This window comes from Panthera onca, chromosome F2 (assembly GCF_046562875.1).
Source record: "Panthera onca isolate mPanOnc1 chromosome F2, mPanOnc1 haplotype 2, whole genome shotgun sequence".
Taxonomy (NCBI): Eukaryota; Metazoa; Chordata; class Mammalia; order Carnivora; family Felidae; genus Panthera; species Panthera onca.
In genome coordinates, this window is record NC_138356.1 from 38214463 (window position 1) to 38235546 (window position 21084).

Here is a 21084-nt window from a genome sequence, read left to right on the forward strand (position 1 = left end):
GAAAAGGGAAGCTTCAAGGGATTTTACTTGACCTTTCCTACTCCAGGAGCTCTTTTTCCACAGGTCAAGAAACTAATGTGAAGAGTCTACCACTTACCAAATATGTTCATTCTTATTTTACATTTGAGAATTGGGGAAATGACCACTGGGTGGGTCTGTGGACCTGGTGAACCAACTGTGTATACACAGGACAGTTCTCTACTTATCACCTGACTTCCATTCACTGCTCCTGTAATGTGGGGAGGGGCTCATGATGGCACTTAGTTGTCCAAGTTGAGTGTCAGCTCAGACTTTGTGTCCAGCAGCATCTCAGTGTATAATTTACCAGGAAATATCTGTGGGTCAATTTGGGATAGGACTAAAGAATTACAACTTGGCTGTAGTACTGCAGAGGTCTTTATTCATGGGGACTCAGCAGCCTCTCTTTTTATTGAAGAGTTCTGAGAATGGGCTCAAGTCTAAATGAAAATTGGACAAGGGATCATGTCTGTCTATTGGACAGTGTGTGTGTGTGTGTGTGTGTGTGTGTGTGTGTGTGTGTATGTATGTATATGTGTATGTATCTGTGTGTATGTGTGTGCGTATATATATATATCTGGCCTCTAAGAATGCTTTGTTTTTATGAGCTATCTTTGTAGATATTTTAAGTAAATTTTAAAGATTGAATTGGCTTTATTAAATGAGTCATGACTCGGGTAGCATCCCATGTAGCAAGTAGAGGGGAGCTCCAAAGGGCTACATAAAAGGTAAAGTCTTCAAAAGTAAAGATAAAGTGGGGGGGGGAAAAGGATATTATTAGCAAAAAATCCATTATTTTAGCACGGTTGCCTTTCTTAGGGGAAGAGAAGGGGCCTATCAGTGAATTTCCTAGTGCTGACCAGAAATTCCCATGTTGACTGGTTAAAGGTCAGATTTCTAGGGTGTTGAAACTGCAGTTAGTTTAGGTATTAAGTCTTGGTTTACTGACTGGGGGCCTTAACCTAAGCGATGCCATTTTGGGTCTGTGGCTCTCTTAGTGACACTAAATTCCCCTGGGCTTTACTCATTCTGCATGTTAGAAACCTGTGTTTTCCCCTACAAACCTCCTTCCTATTGGTCTCCTCAGACACGGACTGCTTGCCATGCTGTCTGGATGCTGGGACCCAGCCAGCTCGCCTCCGCTCCCAGCAGGCTGGTCTCACCCACCCCTCACTTCTACTCTGCACTGGCAGGAGGTAAGCCTGCCTCTGGAGGGAGTGCAATGGAATGTACTGGCTCACCTCTCCGTGCTTTGGAACTAATAGCATCATGAAGCCAGAGCCAGCCTGAGATTGTAAGAATCTTTAAAGAAAACACTGTCATTTCATTTCTTCAACCTTGGTGCTTTGGAATACATTTTTATTGCATCTCATTTTGCAACGGAGTATCATTTTCAAGCAGGATTTGTTCCTGTCACGTGAAATGATCAATTTGTCCATTTAGAACTGCAAATCTAGTTATTCATGCTCTGGGTAAGCAAATTAAATTTTTTCTTTGGGATTATTGACAATATCTCATATTCTGAATTCTACTGAGATGTCGAAGAGGAGTTTTTAAGAATCACAATAATTTGCAAAGTGGGTTTGTGACTCTGATGAGGTAACCAGGGAAGGAAGCACATGCGCTGAGGCCCGAAAGAGGCCTTCACATCCCCCTGCCCAGCCCCTGTGGAGCAGACAGTTGCTGTGCTGGGACAAAGATGGGGCTCCAGGAGCAAACTTGTGGAAGAGGGAAAGGCAGGGTCGTGAGGACCTATTGTCCAGGTTGAAACAGGGTCCCAATAAGTGGCTATGAAGATAGCGAGGAGGCACATGTATGGAAGTCCTTGAATGGTGGGCTTCAGTGTATCTTTGCTTCAGCCTTGTTGCTCCAGAGTTAAATCTTCATTAAGTAAATTCATATTTGGTAATAATGCCATAGGTGATATTATGGATTAGTGCTATTCACACTAATCCTTTCCAGGTCAGAGTCATAGTGGTCTGGCAGACCCAGAATGGAAACTCCTCTGCTCTTATTTATGACGGGTGCCATGATATCATTTCTTAAACATCGCTCATGATGCGAATAACTTTGAAATATTTGTGATTATAAAATAAGATGTCATTAGTATACATTTTTTTAAGCACAAGGACATATTAAGGTAAAAATGAAAGCCATTCGAAGTATTACCACCCAGATGAAATGACCACTAATATTTTATATTTTGGAAATCTTTCCTCCTACTATCTCTAGGCTTACACACACACACACACACACACACACACACGCACACACACACACACACACATTCAGTCACATTCTCTTTACGTCATGGCATACATTCTGTCATATGTTCAAAATTGTTTTTAACCAGATTTAATGCAATTTTGAATACATTAAAATTTATTGGGCTTACCCTCTATTCATGAAAGTTTAAGCGGTATAAAAAGTGGGGCTCATAAGCCATGTTACAGTGAATGTAGAGCGTACATCTATATTGATCCAATTTATATTCTTCCTCAGGTGTTCCCGGCCCCACCTGCCCACCAGGCCTGCCGCCGCTTTCGCACTGAAGCTCAATGCAGAGCAGCACTGCCTTGGCACTGGCCCCATCTCCCAGCTCTGGGGGCTGTCTCATGCTCCCCCAAAGATAAGGGTCATACAGGAGAGCTTCCGGAAGGGCAGCTGCAGCCCCGACCAGATTCAAAGGGACCCATGGTTCTGACTCCTCCCACCACTTCCCAGCTCAGAGGGAGCAGAGCGCTGGGTCCCTGTTTTGTGGGAGGAGGGACTGACTTCCCAGGGCTGCCTGGATGGACCGGGTAGCACAACCTGGAAGTGCAGGGGTCCCTAATAGCCAGAGGGACAGGTGGGTAGGGGGCAGGGTACCCTGACTGGGGAAAGACAGAAGATTTGGAAAGATGACAAGTGGATGTCCCCCTTCCTTCCTTTACCCCAGGACGCTTCCCAGGTGCCGTGGGTCTACACAGCCAGACCAGAGAAATGTGGCCTAGCTAGGGACTGGCTTTATTTTCTTGTAACATTGTGGCCACCTCACTAAGTGCCACTTTCTTCTTTCTTCTTTCTTTCTTGCCTGGCTTCCCTTTTCCATCCCTTTTACAGCTCTGGGATTGAACCTGTCCACAAAGCTTTGCTTCAGACTCTTTTCTAGGCAATCCAGGCTAAGCCATCTTCTTTGTGATGTTGTCCCTTTATCCCCTTAGAGAAAAATGCCTGGGAGTAAACTGCTGGGTTGAAGGGCAGACATAATTTTAACTTGAATAGGAGTTGGCTAACTACCCTCCACAGAGACTTGAATTCGTTTACCTCCCTCCCATCAATTGAATGCTAATTTCTCTTTGAGGCAGAAAATGATGGACTGTGAAATGAATTCTTTTTCTCACCTTTAATCTTTTTTGTCTTTTGCTAAAATGAACATTAAATTCATGCTGTTTCTGAAAGAAAAATTCAATAGCTCCAAGCAATTCAGCCTGGGGGAAAGTGTTTAATGGTACGTTTTAACATTTTTTGCTGTTGTTTACCAGTTGTTCTCAGGCACTACTTCCATGAAAGAAACTAATAGAAAACTCATCTAATTTAAATAGTCCTTTTTTATATGAGGTAGTGATTTGCCAAAGTTTAAACTTTAAAAGAGCAGAATAAGCATGGCAATTTATCATGTAACAGATTTTTATTCAACAACACTTACTGAGCCACGGCAGTGCATTAGGCGCTTAATATACACAGTGGAAAGTAAGCCAGATACGTTGGCCTCTGCCTTTTTTTGAGTGTACGGTCCACAGACATGACAATGGGCAGCTTGCATGGTTTGAATTGTCATGGAAGGGCTGCTTGAGGCTTCCCAGAGGAAGTGACCTCTAAACTGAAACCTAAAGAATGAATAGGGGTTGGGGAGGCAAAAGCATGGAGGTCAGGAACTGAAGGAACTCTGTGTGTGTGTGTGTGTGTATACACAAATACTACTGCATGTGTGTGCATGCATATGCAAGTATATGTGCATATGTATGTACTTATGGGGAGGTCATGGTGGGCTCCTGGGGAGAGATAAAACTGGATTTTGCAGGGTCTTGAGAGCAACATGAAAGACACAAAGATTCTTTTGCACTGAATCCCAGGGCCAATGGTGGCCACTGACAATCTGTGAGCAGGGAGAACATTGGAATCCCAGGTCTCTAAGATCATTGCTCTGTGGGTTGGAGAACTAACAGGGGAGGGAAATGTGAGAGGTAAGGAGTTCTGGGAAGAGGCTCTAGCATCAGGGATGAGATGCTCCAGAAGTGAGACGAGGCAGAAATGCAGACAAATGGAGGGCAATGGATTCCAGAACTGTTTATGTCAGAATTCTTAAGCCCAGGTGAATTACTGGATTTCTGAGGAGTAAAGGGAGCTGAGATCGTTCCCAACCTTCTTAAAAAAATATTAAAAATTTCCATCAAAGCATGTCATGTTCTTTGCCCATATTCACAAGGAGCTATGAGAAGATTTATATAACTGCTTGTTATATAAATTAATGATGATTAGATTCATTGAACAACTATTTTGAGCCAAGCGTGGAATCGTTTATTTAATCCTCACAGCCCTCCATGAGGTGAGTGCTATTATTATTCCCTCTTTCAGATGAAGAAACTGAAGCACAGGTAGGTTAAATGATTTGCCTAAGGACACGTAGGTCAAAGTGGGAGACTGTGCGACCCAACGTGTACTTTGTCTGTCTGTCTGTCTGTCTCTCTCTCTCTCTGTCAATATTATGATGACTTCCATTGGCAAAAATGAAAGAGAACCCAGTGAAGTTAGGAAATTCTTTTAAACCTAAAGTAATTTGGGGATGATTGGGTGGCTCAATTGGTTGAGCATCCGACTCTTGATTTTGGCCTAGGTCATGATCCCAGGGTTGTGGGATCCAGCCCTGTATCAAGTTCCATGCTGAGAGTGGAGCCTGCTTAATCTTCTCGCTCTCTGTCTCTGCCCCTCTCCCATGCTTGTGCTCTCTCTAAAAAACAAAAAACACAAACAAAATCCTAAAACAGTTTTACCTGGTGGAAAACAGGCAGTTCATTCAAAAGATTGTTTTTTCAATCTGTAAATTACTTTAATATATTATGCACCTTCAAAATCTTTCTCTAAAATTGTAAATAAAATGTTGCATTTTTATATGGTTCTTAATAGGATGGAGTCAGCTCACCTTAAGGATGTACTATAGTCCAAAGGGACTAGTTGTTTCATAAAAACATATGGTAAGTGCCTGTTTGGGGTTCTGACACATTCACTAGAACGACTATATGATTAGAATGTGGTTTCCGACTCTTGTAAAGTGAAAGTAGCTTAACAAACTTACTAGAAAATCACTTTTGAAAAAGTGTTTCACATAACCTTGGCTTACTCACAAACTAGGAAACATTTCAGCTTTTGGGGGTTCTCTTTTGGAGAAAACAAGTAGTCGGTCTGTTTTTACATCTGTCCCTAATTAGAGGCTAATCTGCATTTTTAAAGGAAATGTTACAACTTTTCTTATATAAAGGAGCAATTAGGAGGGGAAAAATGCTAAGCAGGGTGGAGGTGGGCACTTCAGATTCTCCATAATTGCAGGCATATGAGAAAGTCATTTCTAGGACAGTACTGGGGTAGAGAGTGGGCACATTCTTACTGTTCACATTATCGCTTAACACCTCTTTGAGTTTGGTAACGTGCACAGTACTGCACCCATAGTGATGACCCTACTGTGCACTGGTTACTGACTTATTCAGCCAGTATCAATGGAAACTTCCCCTGCATCAAGGCAGCACTAAGCGCTGGGGGCAGAGTGATCAACAGAATGTTCCAAGTCTACCACAAAGTGCTCACAGCCAAATTTATATCCATTCTTGTAACCCCACAGAAATCTTACAAAGTGGATGCTAAGATTCGGACAGGCTAAGCGACTTGCTGATAACCTCAGAGCTGGGTTTGGCTCCCCTAATGCTACCCTTTCTGCGTCCTGGGTCCCCAGGGTTCAGTGATACATGCCCAGGACTTCACTGTGCGGTTCCCAGATGTCTACATTTGTATGAAGAGACTTAGAAAGGAATGGAGCCTCTTTCTAGGGCCTTGATAAGACTCTTGAGGCATCTACACAGAGTTGTCCGATCCACTCTCCCACCTCTCTGGGAGCCTGAATGTTTGTAAAGGTAGATGCTTATTCAAATTATGATAGCTGTTGCCTACATAGTATTTTCTATTTGTGATACGGTAGCTAAGTTCATCAGCATTTGACATTTTGAGGAGTGAGGGGGGGCCCCTGCTACGTTTCCCTTCCTCTGCCATCTAGTGACCCAGCACAGCTCCAGTCAGCCTAGTGGTCCGTGCTTATAATTCTTCTTCCAGATCTTGAAGTCCCTCTTCTTTGTGTCTGTATCTACTTTTGAGAGAGAGAGAGAGAGAGAGAGAGAATGAGGAGGGGAGGGGCGGGGTGGGGGGGGGAGAGAGAGAGAATTGCAAGCAGCCTCCATGCCCAACATAGGGCTCGATCTCACTACCCTGGGATCGCGACCTGAGCCGAGATCAAGACTCAGAGGCTCAACTGCCTGAGCCACTCAGGTGCCCCTGTCTCTGTATCTTTTTATCATCAATTCATGTAATTGGATCTTATGACAAGGAAGCAGATAACATCCTTCATTCTCTTACTCTAATTCCCATGTTGAGTGTAAGATTTATTTGATCTTTCTTTTATTCATTCATTCCACATTTATTCAGTGCCCACCACGTGTCTAGCAATTTATCAGACACAAGATACAGACAAAAAATGCAGTTCTTTCTAGCACCTCAGAGTTTAGGCAGGCAGGCAACTAAAGAGGATACTAAAAAATTACTTTTTAAAAAATGTGATAAGGGACATGAACCAGGTAGGTAGAGAGTGCTATGGAAACAAGGAGGAGGGAAAAACAACCCAGCCCTGGGGATTGGTGGGGGAGGAGAGGAAATGATGTCTCAGCTGATTCTTAAAACCCAACTAAATGATGGGCAGGCCAATTAAGGAAGATTGTTTATTCTCAGCAGAGAATGCCCAGGGCAACAGCCCAGGAGCACGGGAGAGCAATGCATATCCAAGTATCTGCAAGTAATGATAAATAGCCACATTTTAGTGCCATTATTTTTGTGCAAGGTACCATGCCAAGTGTTTCACATGCATTATTTAACTGAATATCTAAACCGTGCTCCTTAGGTAGCATTCTTATTTCTATTTATGAGTTGAGAAAAAGAGAGGCTCAGTCAAATGCCTTAGTGTTATCCAAAGGTAATAAGAAGGTAGGCTGGGATTTGAGCCCAGGTTTTTTAGATATAAGAATTTGTCTGCTTAACCACTCCATCCCACTCCAGTAAATCTGTGTGGTTAGAATGTTGAGGCTGGGGAGGAGGCAGAGGGAGAATGGCAAGAGGTGACAGAAGCAAAGGTGATTTTATCTTGAAGGCTCCAGTGAGCCTCGGAAGGATTTTAAGTAGGTGTGTGCTACTCTGAGATGTGCATTTTAGAAGTTTCTCTCTGTAGAAGGTGGAAAGCATGGATTAGTGGGAGGATAGGTTGGAGACAAGGAGACCAGGCAGGTGGCTGGGACACTGCTCCAGATGAGAGATGACAGTTATCTGGTCTCATGCGGTGGCAATCAGGATGGAAGGAGAGGGTAGATTCCAAGATAACTTTTGTAACTGATTGGATGGGGTGAGGCTGAGACAGAGGAAGGGTGAGAGGCAGTGCTGGAAGGAGTTTGACACTATTCCCAGGTTTCTTTTTTGGATGAAGGATGACATTCTTCAACAAGATATGGAAGATAGGATAATTATGAGAAAATGATGAATTCATTTTGAGACATGTCGAATACAAAATGCCTAAGTGACAGTCATAAGGAGACGTGAACCAGACAGGCTGAAATAAGCATCTATAGGTGAGGGGGAGAGGTCTGCTGGTTACAAAGTCGTCAGCCTAAAGACCAATGAAAACCATGGGACCGGATATTGTCAGTAAGCAGGGGAGAGAAAGGAGATGAGAATGGGAGAAAGAAAGAAAGGAAAAGGTGAAACAGGGACACTGTTTAGAAAACACTAACATTTGGAAGAATTAGAAGATGCCAAGAAGAAGACTAAAGCGGGGAGGGACAGGATCAGGGAGCCAGGATAAGAGTTTCAAGGAGGGAGCAAACAGTGGTGTCCAAGGCTATGGATAACAATCTTATAGTAACAGCGACCACCACTGCTTACCAGAACCCCATTAAAAAGAAAACCACAGGCCCCAAATGGTGTCATGACAGTAAACCAAGGCCCCCCAGTCAGTAAGCCAAGACTTAACACCTAACCTAAATGCAGTTTCAATCCCCCAGAGAATGTAACCTTTAACAGTCAACTTAGAATTTCCTGGTCAGCACTAGGGAACGTACTGATAGACCCCTTCTCTTCTCCTTAGGAGGGCAGACTTTCCTAAATAATGCATTCCTTGCTAATAAATTCCTCTCTTTTTCTTCTTCCTCCTCCTCCTCCTTCCCTTCTTCTTCCTCTTCCTCTCCTTCTTCCTCTCCCTCCCTTCTTCCTTCCTTTTCTTTCTCTCCTTCTCCTTCTCCCTCTCCCTCTCCCTCCCTTTCCTTATCCTTCTTCTTCCAATGCCCTCTCTCTGCCTTCTGCCTTTAAAACTCTTTCTTTTGTTTAGCTCAGTGAAGCTCCCTTCTACTTGCTAGTTGGGATACTGCCCAATTGAAGAATTAGTTGATCTTCAAATTTACTCAGTTGAATTTTGTTTTTTATGTTTATAATACCCTTATGTGCCGGACATCCTACCATACATTTTATGTGAAGTCTCTCTGGTCCTTCCAACATGCTTGCAAGGTAGTGGTGCTGGTGGGGATAACAATGATTATCTTTGCTGAGCACTTTCTCTGTCCCTAGTGTTTACTCAACCCCTTGCACGCAATACCTCAACCTTGTTTGTACAGAAGAGTAAGTCAATTAAACCAATAGATGGCAACTTTATTTTACTCACACAGTAGTATAACAGAAAAAAAAAAAAATCCCCAGGGTAAAATAGCTTGTAGGAAAATAGCCATTATTTGTTAATCATTTTTGGCCCATGGTACTTACTATTTCTGAGTCCTAATTTTGCCATCTACAGTTACATAAATGGCCATGCAGAATAGGTACTAACAGGGAGCTGTGCCCTCCGCTGTCCTCTCTCTGTGCTCACTGCCAACCTCTGGTGTTAACTCTTGTCTCACCGCTTTAAAATTATCCATTATAAAAACGTCTCTTTAAGTTGCATATGTTTCGCAAGGGCAAGGGCCAGCCTTTCTCAACATTTCCCCAGCTCTGCCTGTCAGTTGCCTCACATGAAGCAGACATTAAACAAATGTCTGAATAGAATTATTTTTTTCTAGCCGATGTTTTCCCCAATGACTTCACAAATGGCTCTCTGTAACAGAAGAAATTTAGATTGAATTTGTCATAGTTCAAACATCAAAAACTAACCCTTACTAACTTTTCAGAGTTTTCTAATGCACTTTTACATAGTGTAGCCACCATGGGAAATAGTATGGAGCTTGCTCAAAAATTAAAAATAGGACTACCAAAAGATCCAATTATCCCACTTCACGGTATATTTCCAAAGGAAATGAAAATAGGATCTTGAAGAGGTGTCTGCACTCCTATGTTCCTTATAGCATTATTCACAGTAGCTAAGATGTGAAAACAACCTAAGTATCTACTGATGGATGAATGGATAAAGAAGATGTGGTATAGAGATATAAATGGAATATTATTCACCATGAGAAAGAAGGAAATCCTGTCAGTTGAGACCACATGGCTGAGGCTTGAGGGCATTATGCTAAGTGAAATAAACCAGACAGAGACAGACGATACTGCATGGTATCACTTATATTGGAGCCTGAAAAAGAAAACATGTTGAACTCAAAGAAACAGAGAGTGGAAGAGTAGGTGCCAAAGGCTGCAAAGGAGAGGCGAGGTAGGGGGAGTTGGGTTAACGGGTACAAACTTTTAGCTACAGGATGAAGACATGAAGAGCTAAGGTAAAACAAAGGAATTATAGTTGATAACACTGTGTTATATCATTGAAGTTTTCTAAGAGAATAGAACTTAAATGTTTGCATACACACACTAGCTGACCAATGTAAAACAGAAAAGAAAATTTTTGAAGGATGCCTGGTCTTATGGGAAGTGGATAGGAAAGCTAGGGATCAAGGCTACCAAAACCACAGTCAAATTCCCTTATCATATGGTTAAGTTGTCTTCAGGGGCTCTGCTGCCATTGTGGTCACTCAACACTGTGTGGCTTTTTTCTATCACCATTAATTCCCATCATGTCCCTTGCAGACTTAAAGTCCCAAGCAAAGCATCCAGTCAACGGAGTCCACATCTGTCTCTGCTGACAGGTCTGTGATCTGTCCCTGTCCCCTGGGACCATCTTCCTTCCTCAGAAGAGATGCATCCTGCCTCTGATCAGGATTCTCACCATGGAGACATGACCTTCGATAAGGAAGAAGGTTTGGATCTTAGGCTGCCAAAGCAATGAAAATGTCCACTGAACAGACTGGAAGGATTCTGAACCATTGCTCCAAAGAGCAACCTTCCACAGAATTTTTAGACTATAAATAAGATAGATTCCTGGCTGTCTGAAATGCTTAGATAACAGTTCCTCTGTGAAACAGAGATGGATTGAAATACAATACGTTCCTGCACTGCGATCATCTCCTGAAATGCCAGAAATACTTTCATGTCAATGTCTTATCATAAGAAGCCTGAGAGCTGGAATCTAGAATTACAATTCTTTTTCTTTCCCCCAGGATCTTGCTACAAAGATTTGGTAAGGAGATGCATTTCCTCCCCCAAGTCGGCTGTCTCCATTTGTAACTGATACTACATACAGCAGGGAAGCATCTGTGTTTCAGAAAAATGATGTGTGAAAACAGTTTTCAAAAATGCATGCTTTCTACATTAAAAAAAAACAACTAAAAATATGTTTGGTTACCACTTTGTAGAGCCTATTGAATTTGGCTGTGAATGGGAATCTAATTGCCATCCATTTCTATTGGAGCCTTCTATGAACATGACATTTCCATTAAAAAAAGAAGTCAGCTATAGCATTATGATGTGGATGCTGAAATCATAAAAAAAAATTAATGACTGGTTGGTAGGTTAATAATTTATATTTCTTCTTTGCATCCCATTAGAAGAAATAAGCAAAGCCACAGGTACAGAAAATATCACTGGGGTTGGCAAAGGTAAAAGGAATATTCTTACTCAAGTGTTACAAATAGCTCCCTGGTTTTGAGTGATGATTACTGATTACTCTCCTATTTTTCATTTATAAATGGAGAATATCTTCTTCTTTGTCACCTGCTCTTGTTACTGTGGGGTTGGCATCAAAATATTAACACTTGCAGGGCTGAATTTAAGGGCTGAGGGACCCACAGCTTGGGTTACAGGGTCCAGACTTCAGCTTGTTGCAGAAAAATCTGTTCACTCCTCCACGCATGGCAGGAATTACATCCTATTTTCCTAAACTTTGTAGCTTGATGTTCTTGAGCAGCACCGCTCCTCCTTTCTTTCTGGTTTTTTCTTTTACAGTAATTCGAAGACCAGTGCCCATTTGATGAGTTGGACAGTCTGTTTGTTATGATTTTGTCTTTTCTTTTGGTGAGCAGTTGGCAAAGGGAAGGGGCTATTCCAGCATTTCAGATAATGAGATTTGCCGTTAATAAGGTAAAAGCACACAACGACACCAGATTAATGTTTCTCAAGCACAGCTCCAATTAACATCCACCCTGATTAATCTAATGTCTCTAACTCCCTCCCTAATGAAGTCCAGAATTCTACCCCTGGACTTCAAGTGTCTTCACTTGATGACCTTTATCTATCTTCTGATGTTTTATTCTATTGTTTTCCTATGCGTATAGTATAGACCACCTCAGTGGTTCTCAATCCTAGCTGCAGATCAAAATTACAGGTGACGCTTTAAAAAAAAAAAAACAACCCCCCCCCAAAAAAAAAAACCCACTGAGGCCCAAGGCCCGCACTATGCTAACTGAATATGATCCTGGGGGGTGAAGCACAGGCATCCATCTGGCGTGTATCAAATAGGTAGGTGCTGGAATTATCTGGAGGCTTCTCTACTTACTTTTTTTGCTGATTAGGCTGGGATGCATCAAAGGCTGGGCTCAGCGGGTACTCTTGGCCAGGCTGTCTACATATGTTTCTCCATATAGCCTCAAAGCGTGGTGGCTCAGGGTAGTCAGATCTCCCACAGGAAGCACAGGAGCAAAGAGTCTGCTGGAAAAGGTGGAATCTTGGGGCCTTTTACACACTTAGCCTCGGAAGGCACATAGCATTGCTTCTGCTGCATTTTATTCACCGAAGCAGGCAGGAACCTTCAGGGGAGGGGACCCGCCTCTCTATAGGAAGCGTGTCAATGAATCGGTAGCCACATTTTTAAGCTGCCATACACCCTTGTTAATTAAGTCCACTGTCGAGCCAGAGTGGAGAACAACTGGACCCATATCTTTCAAATACTGACCTGCGGAGCAGGGCTGGGCCTTGACTGAGGCAAATGAGACACCTAGGGTGCAAAATTGAAGAAGGCAGCCACTCTCTGGATCCTGCAGGGGAGCATCTCCTTGCATTTTGTGACCAAGGCGCCTTCCTGGCCTCATCCAGTCCTGGCCCTGCTACAGAGCGCTTGTGTATGAATCATGAGTGTGAATGGGTGTCAGATTCCTGAGTCTCATACTTTGATATTCTGATTCAGTAAGCCCGGTCCCTGTTGGGATTCTGCATGTTTTTAAAGAATCCTAATGGATCCATTACAGAGTCCGTGTGCTTTCCTGGTACTGTGCCTTTGTTCACGCTATTCACTCTGCCTTGAATGTCCTTTCCTTATATTTCTATCCACTATGGCCTATCTATCAATTGGAATATCTACCAATGGGATTTCAGATCCATTTCAAATACTGCCCCTTTTATCAAGCAAAGGTCCCAACAGCCAGAGTATAAACTGTTCCTCCTAAGAAACCCATAGCACTTTTTTTATATGCCTTAAGACACGTTTTGTCTAGGATGGTTTGTGGACACACACATCTAGCAAGAACTTACTTTCCTAGGAGGCTACAAAATGGAGATCTGGATCCACCCCATCAATTCTCATAGGTAAAGTCTTGTTAAAACATGGTACCATTCTCTGACTCATCTTGCTCCCAGATTGTTCTAATCCACACAACAGCTGGCATGCTCCTGGCACATTTCTGATGCCCGGTAAACAGTGGATATCTCTCCTGATGAAAGGTTGGATTCCCATTTTTGCATCCTTCACGGAAGCCCCCAAATATTGAGTAATTACCCTAGTTGAAATGCTTAAGCATAGATAGGGACTGCATCCTTTATTGTGACTTCTATTTTGGAAAATTTCTTGCTTGAACTTTACCTGACCATCTTTTCCGCATAGTAAAGGGTTTTGTCGAGGCTCACTCTGTGCAGAGTCCTTACCACTCACTACCTTTGTGGACGGCAATACCACATGCAAACCTCATAAGCCTTTGAGGTAAACCCCATTTTCGTGACCATTGTAGTGATGAAGAAAACTGGGATTTAGCAACTTTCCAGATCACAGAATAACAAAGCGACTGAGGCAGGTTTCAAATCCAGACCTCGAAGATTCCAAAACGTGATGATTTCTCCCCTACACCAAATCAGCCCCCCCACCCCCCCCCCCCCCCCCTTAATCGGTGGTGTCCATTAAGCCCACCCACCTTTGAGGAAGGTGGGGCGGACAGGTTCGCTTGGACGAAAAGCAAAGTTGGCAAAATCTCTTCGAGTCTCTTAACTCGTAAGGTTTCCGCCGCGGGTCTCTTTTAACTCCTAAGCTTTCCGCTGCGGTGTAGGCTCGGGGCTCCCGCACCCGGCGCTTTGGCTCTCGGGACACGCGCCCTCGCACCCCGGCGCTCGGCCACCTCCTCCCTGGCGGCACGTGGGTGGGGCGGGGGCTCCAGGGGGCGGCGGCCAATGGCAGCGAGGGGGTCAGAGTCGGTTCCCCGCGAGGGGCGCAGCGGTTGCTAAGCGCAGCGATGAGACGGATCCGGCGCCAGCAGCCCAGGGAAGGGGGAGGCGCGAGCGAGAGCGCGTGGGAGCGCGGAGGCCAGAGCCGGGAGGGGGAGCGAGCGGAGAGAGACGCCGGGGAGGCGCGCGGGAGCGAACGCCCGCTCGGGAGCCGGAGCCCCGCGGCAGTGCGGCCGCGCCCCTGCCCGAGCCCGTGCGGCCGCCCAGCCCCGCTCCGCCCGCCGCCTTCTGGGCTCCCGAGGATGGAGGACTCCCGGGAGACGTCGCCGTCCTCCAACAACTCCTCGGAGGAGCTCAGCTCTGCCCTGCAGCTGTCCAAGGGCATGTCGATCTTCCTGGACGTAAGTACCGGGCGAAGGAGTTGGGTCGGCGGTCCCCGACCTCCACCCCCTCGTCGCGGCTTTCCTCTTCCCCTGGAGGAGGGTGGTCGGTCCAGGCGCTGATCAGCAGGTGTTTTGCACCCCCCCTCCCCCCGAACACCAGCGAGAACTACCTCCTTACCTCGCTCCCCTGTCCCCCTGGAAATGCACCGAGGAAAATGCGGGAGAATGACTACCACCCAACTTGTAAAAAGGATTGTCCTGCACCTGCAGCTCGGGGCTTAACAACCCTGAATGAATGGCAGAAGTTAAATTTTCCAGCGGCGTGGGTTTCATTGGGGACTAGATCGGTAGCTACAACAATCTCCATTCAGGTGAATAGAGCGTTTTAAAGGGGCTAAGGGAGGGAGGGAACCTCATTAACTCAACTCATCTCTGATGTGACCTGTTTGCAGTTCCCCATCTCCCTGAAGCTCTTAGGCGACGGGGACAGCATTAGGGATTGCGATGCCTCGCCACCCTTCCCCAGCCCCCACGGAGAACAATTACTTTGAAAACATACTTGTTTTTCGTTTTTAAAGCGGTGGCCAAGATCCCTTTCATGCTGTTACTTTTTTCACTGCCACCTCCTATCTTTCTGTTTTTCTCTCCTGTTATTCTTCCCTATACCTCTCCAAGTTTTCATTGCTATTCATCAATTCAAGCATCTGAATGTTCTTCCTTGGGGCCTCTCCCTCCCTTCGGTATTGATGCCCTTCCTTCATTTCTCTGATACTGTAATCGTTCTTTCTCTTTCTTTGTTTTCTTTTTTCTACCCTCACGCCGGGGTTTTTATCTGTACAGCAGTTTTGTTTCTTATTTATTTCTCAATTTTGCGTTACTGCCCCTTTCTGTTGTTTCTGTTCTTTATTTTTTTTTTCACCCAGCTCTTTGCTGTTAGGATTACTGGTTTTCCTATCCCTCAGTTGCCTGCCGGCTTGGGCTCCCTCAGCCTCTGCGTTGTCACATATATGCTGTCCCCTGAAGGTAGTCAGTGGGGATAATTCTGGCCACTTATTTAGACATGGTAGAAAATTGGCAAAAGGCATTGAGGAGTGCTGCGAGCTCTTTACTGTTCCCTGAGATCATTTCTTATTAAAATCCAGGTGTATTTAAAATGAAAATACATTTATTTGTGGAGAGATGAAACCATCAGGAAATCAACTCATTAGTACCATAATGGTGAAGCGGTTGTCATGAAGATAAGGGGGACAGAGTGAGGAGCCCTCCCAAGTGTCTTTGAATGGATTAGCTGGGATTTTTTAATTGGGAGAGAAAACCATATTGATCATTAAATCCGGTCAAAGGCAAATGTCATAGGTGAGACTCAGCTGCATCTCCTGGCAGCCTCCTCCCCTCCTCACCATGCAGTTCCAGGTGGGGATCCAGGCCTCTGTGGCCAGCCATCTTCTTCCCACCAAAACCATCTGATTCCCATTTTTTCTCTCCAGTTTAAGTCCCTTATTCTTCTGAGCCCTTAACTCTGCTTGGCTCTGGCCAGTCAGGTGATGTTTTGGCTCTAGTGGTCCAACTGGCTGCTATTATTCATTAAATTATTCATTAAATCCTGCCATTCAGGGCCAAAAAGCCCGTGAGGAAGCCAGGCTGAGAGAAGGAGGCACACTGCACACGGGAGAAGGGGATCTTCAGGGATAGCATCAGGGCTCCAGGAACTCACGTCTGTTAGGAGGTTGATGGCTAAGCTGCCATCAAAGAGATTCAAAGAGGGCCAAGGGACCCTCCGTTCATACTGGCCTGATCTTCACTGGGTCCCCCAAGGATATCAAGTGCTTCTCTATGACTTTTTTTGAAGCAGTTAACAAATCCTGGCGATACTGTGGAGATGAATGGATTGAGCTGTATAAATGGAAGTCGTCCTCTTTGACACACACACTAATCTTGGCCCAAGTGTCCAAACTGCTACTTAAAAAGAAAAGAAAAGAAAAGGAAAACAGAGGAAATTAAAATCTTTTTTTTTTAATTTTTTTTTTAACGTTTTATTTATTTTTGAGACAGAGAGAGACAGAGCATGAACGGGGGAGGGGCAGAGAGAGAGGGAGACACAGAATCTGAAACAGGCTCCAGGCTCTGAGCAGTCAGCACAGAGCCCGATGTGGGGCTCGAACTCACGGACAGTGAGATCGTGACCTGAGCCGAAGTCGGATGCTTAACCGACCGAGCCACCCAGGCGCCCTGAAAATCTTGTTTATTGTTTTATATACATGATTGTTCTCAAGCTCTGTAAATAAACAGCATCAGGTCCCTGTCCTGAAGGAACATGTGCTCTATGAATAGGATACCCTTGCCTTCTTGTATCTATTTCTAGAATTTAAAAATAAGAGTACAAAACTGATTTCACACAAGAGGTGTTGACATGCTTGTTTGTCAGGAAAACGCCAGTGTCTATAAAAAAAAAACAACAACAAAAAAAACTGCCACTGGATTTTATCTCGAGTAGAAGAGATTTTGTTTACACTTTTTCTTTGAGATGTTTTGTGAAAAATCCAGCACTCTGGTGAAATATGTGACATGAGAAAGGATTTGTTACTTAAGGATTTTTGAATTATTCATTTCTGGATCATATTGCTTTTAGCAAAAATAAAATGTGAAATATAAATACATAATTTACTCGATTTGTTTTCATATATTCCAGTAGCACTGCTAAGAAAGATTGCTTTTTGAATTCTATGCAGATCATAAGTCGGTAATAGAGATTCCCTGTTCCAAAGAGGAACAGGAATGAAACCCGTCAGAGTCACCTGTGTCACCAGGACTGATTTCTGAATTTGAGGAAAACTTTGATTTTTAGTGTTTGTCTTCCAAGGCCACTGTACTAACGAGTCCTCTGAGTGATTTTGAGGCTACCCTTGCTGACATGACTAGATATATCCAGCTGGTAAGAAACTAGCCACAGATCAGAAAACCAGAGAGGGATTTACCATACCTATTTGGCTTTTGCTTCATTTTCCTCATGTCCAAATCAGTAATCATGATGAGTATGCCGCTTAATTCTAGAAGTTGTTGCCTTCGGTGCAAGTGCATAGGATAAGAAAACTGAAAACAGATAAAGGAAGTGTGCTATATAAATTTGCACCATTATTGCTAGATCATTGTTCCCTATTGAATGCCTGGATCACAGTTGCCAAATCCACAGATGAATACAGAGACTGTTTCATTAGAAATCTAATTTATTTTATTCGATTCTGTCTAAAAAATGGCAGAATATATACGTTATATATACATTATATATATTCATCATAAATACTCTTGAGTGCCCACTGGGGGGCTTAGGAAACCCAGGGCTGGTGCCAAGGCATCTGTGCTGTGCCCCCCTGCCACCCACAGGAGAGTGGCTTCACTGGGTTCCGTGCATAGCAACATGGGAGGACCAGGAGGATGACAGTTCTTTTCCTTCTTAACACCTGCAATGATGTCTGTCCCCAAGTTATTTCATTCCAGCTGACAGGGAATAAACTCTGATGTAGAATACTAGTCCATAAAGCATGTGGTCCCTCTTTGGAATCATTCTATTAATCGACTCCGCTACTGTGCAAAGGGAGAAAATCAAGCCTTTCACATCATCCCCCGAAGCAAGATAAATCTGAAGTGAAGTTAGTTATAATTCCACCGCTTGATGCCACTGCCTTCTCCCCAACAGTTTTGTTTGCTTTTTAGCTGGAAAGGAAGTGGCCCTTCCTCATGTCGCTAGGGGCAGAAGTGGGGCCTGGAAGGCTGTGAGGGAGAGAGATGATCTTCCTGTTTGTCTTCCCTTCCTTCCCCCGGCCAGGCATGCGCACTGACGCCCACTGAACAAAATGCACAGTGCCTTGGCTGGTCAGGGACTTGGTGAAAATAAGGAAGAGTCTTCTTTTGCAAAGCTACTTAATCCTGAAGCCCTGTCTCTACACATGGATGGGAATATCTGTCTAAGAGGTGAGATGGACGGAGGACTGTCAGAGCAAAAACAGTTTTCCAGGTACAACGGTTCTGTGACCGAATTCTGTTACAGCCATATACCTCCTATCTTGTCTAGCGCACCCTGGAGAATTTGAGTGCGGTTGTTCCGTTGGGAGGATGGCAGTTAACCCTAATTGGCAAGGCAGATATCACTCTCCGAGGTTTAAGAGGCTGCAGAAGTAAGGGAAACTTCGTTTTAGTGTTACCATACATTTAAAACTGTTTTCTCACACAAGCCCTACTCCAGGCACAATTGAGACGATAAAAATGTTTGTGCTGATTACCTTTGCTCCATCCATTCCATGGCCACTTCCCTGCATCCTATTTCGTGGAGGTCCTTCCTTCTGGAGGTCCAGGTCCACAGGCTATGATTTACCTGGTAGGTCTTCCCTTCTGGATGGTACCCCGTGTTCTGGATGAGAACCAAATTCCCTGCCCTATATCCTCATCTCTCAGGAGTCTTCCTGGCTTATGTCATTACCTAATTTTAACCTGGTACACAGTAGAAAGCACTTAGCAGATATTAGTTCAGTAAATAGTGACAAATAGGCCTTCACGACAATATTTGCATCTTAACACCTGCCTTGAATAACCTCTGGTGAGAAATGAGACATTTAAATGAAGGCCGTCAAAGAATAGCCTTTAGGGTAAAGGATGCTGTTTGATAATCCGTAGATTGTTGCAAAAACACAGCATGGCCTGCATTTGAGTTTTAATTCTGACCCTAATATTTGCATCTATTTACCATGTATCTTGTGGTAGCAACTGGTAAGATTAGCCCATCCAGATTACTATGGTAGCATAGTGTAATGAACCCAGTTTTCATCTGCAGTACATTTAAAAAAAATTTCTTTAATGTTTATATATTTTTAAGAGAGAGAGAAAGAGAGTGCAAGTAGGAGAGGGGCAGAGAGAGAGGGAGACACAGAATCAGAAGCAGGCTCCAGGCTCTGAGCTGTCAGCACAGATCCTGACGTGGGGCTCGAACCCACCAACTGTGAGATCATGACCTGAGCTGAAGTCGACACCTAAGTCACTGAGCCACCCAGGTGCCCCTGCAGTACATTTTTTTATTAGTCTGTGGGCTCAGAGGCAAAATTTGCAGCAGAGACCGTTCTGTTCATATTTCATTACAAAGAACTGTCTTAATAAAGCTACTGTCTTAATTTCATTGCTAAGAGGCTGAATGCTATTTAAGATACTGCTTTCTGAAATGAAATGATGGACATCCTGGACCCAACTCTCTGGTATGTGGTTATTCCTGTTCTAGTTACTTCGAACTCTTAAGGACACAATAGAGCTTGAAATAGAATCTTCCAAGCATAGTAAAGGTAAGAATTAGGCTGTGTTTCATGTCTCCCTGACTCTCCGCTGGGGCTTCATAGTTTCAAGGAGGGGGAGGAAGCTGGTTATGATGGAGAGGAGGATTCCCCAAATCCCCACTAGAAATTAGCTTCGTGGAGTAAAAAGATTTTGTGTCCCATTCTGCTCTAAGCACAGTTCTTACTACTACAAGCAGCTTTCTTGCAATCGTTAAATAAATTTAGTTTATAAAGGGGGACCAATTTCTTATGCACACAAGTCAGGGGGGATACATATCTGTTGTTGGAAATTTGTCATAAGTGAGATTTTGGGTAGTAATATTAAACTATTATAAGATTGTAAAATGATTAGATTTAGCCATACTTCATCTTCATGAAGTCAACAGAAGGAAAGGAGGATAATACTTCTGTAGCAGAAAGCAGGAAAACCGAAAACTTTGGTAATCAAAACTATTGCTAATCTTTCGAGCTGCCCACCAAGAAGTGATGACCTAAATGTACGAGTGGCTCTGGTTACTTCACATAACTGTCTGTTGCTCAGAAAAATGATCCTCGAATGCCCCTTTCATGTGATTCAAGGGTATCTTTGCAATATGATAAAGGGACATTTTCTCTGGTAGTATATATAACATAGCTGTGGTGTGCTATGTTACCCGGATTTTTTTTCCCTTAGTAGACAGTGCCAGCTAGGGCTGATTTGATTGTTGCTAACACACACACAAAAAAATAACCTAAAGTATCTTAAGATTTAAAACAATAATTTATTGGCTCCTGCGATGAGAAGTGGAGACTCTCGTCAGAATGGCTTGATCAGGAGCTCAGAGAGTGTCATCAGGATCCTCTTTCTTTCAGTCCCTGGATGGACACTGCTGTCTTGAGGACTGGTTATGTCCAGTTCTAGGTTGTATAAATTTTCTGTGGCTTCTATGACAGTATACTGCACACACAGTGGCTTAAACAACCGCATTTGTTTTCTCAGTTCTGGAGGCTGGGTCGATGATATCAAGGTATGGGGAGGACCTTTCCCTCTGAAGGCTCTAGGGGAGAGTCTGCTCAATGCGTGTCTCCTAGCTTCCAGGGTCAGATTCCTGTACATTCTTTGGCTTGCAGCTGTACCACACCAGTATCTGCCTCCATTACCATGTGGTCTCCCCTCTGTCTCTGCATCTCTGAATCTCTCTCTCCTTATAACGTCACCAGTCTTTGGATGTAGGACCCACTCCAATCCAGGAAGAGCTTACCTTCTTTTTTTAAAGTTTATTTATTTATTTTGAGAGAGAGAGACAGAGACAGAGGCAGAGGCAGAGAGAGACGAGAGAGAAAAATCCCAAGCAGGCTCCGCACTGTCA

At 43.9% G+C, this 21084-nt stretch overlaps 1 protein-coding gene and 1 long non-coding RNA gene across 2 annotated transcripts in view; both read left to right on the plus strand.

The window, feature by feature from the left end:
* The window catches only part of LOC144615107 (uncharacterized), a 120779-nt gene extending 109695 nt beyond the window's left edge, over positions 1–11084 (plus strand). The window contains exon 3 of the long non-coding RNA XR_013553542.2: positions 10363–11084. This is a non-coding gene — a long non-coding RNA (uncharacterized LOC144615107). The remainder of the gene's footprint in view (positions 1–10362) is intronic.
* A 2855-nt stretch (positions 11085–13939) lies between these two features.
* Positions 13940–21084, plus strand: part of NECAB1 (N-terminal EF-hand calcium binding protein 1) — a 193812-nt gene continuing 186667 nt past the window's right edge. Inside the window, exon 1 of the mRNA XM_078441947.2 lies at positions 13940–14438. Within this exon, the coding sequence (XP_078298073.1) occupies positions 14106–14438 (333 nt within the window). The 5' untranslated portion in view covers positions 13940–14105. The remainder of the gene's footprint in view (positions 14439–21084) is intronic.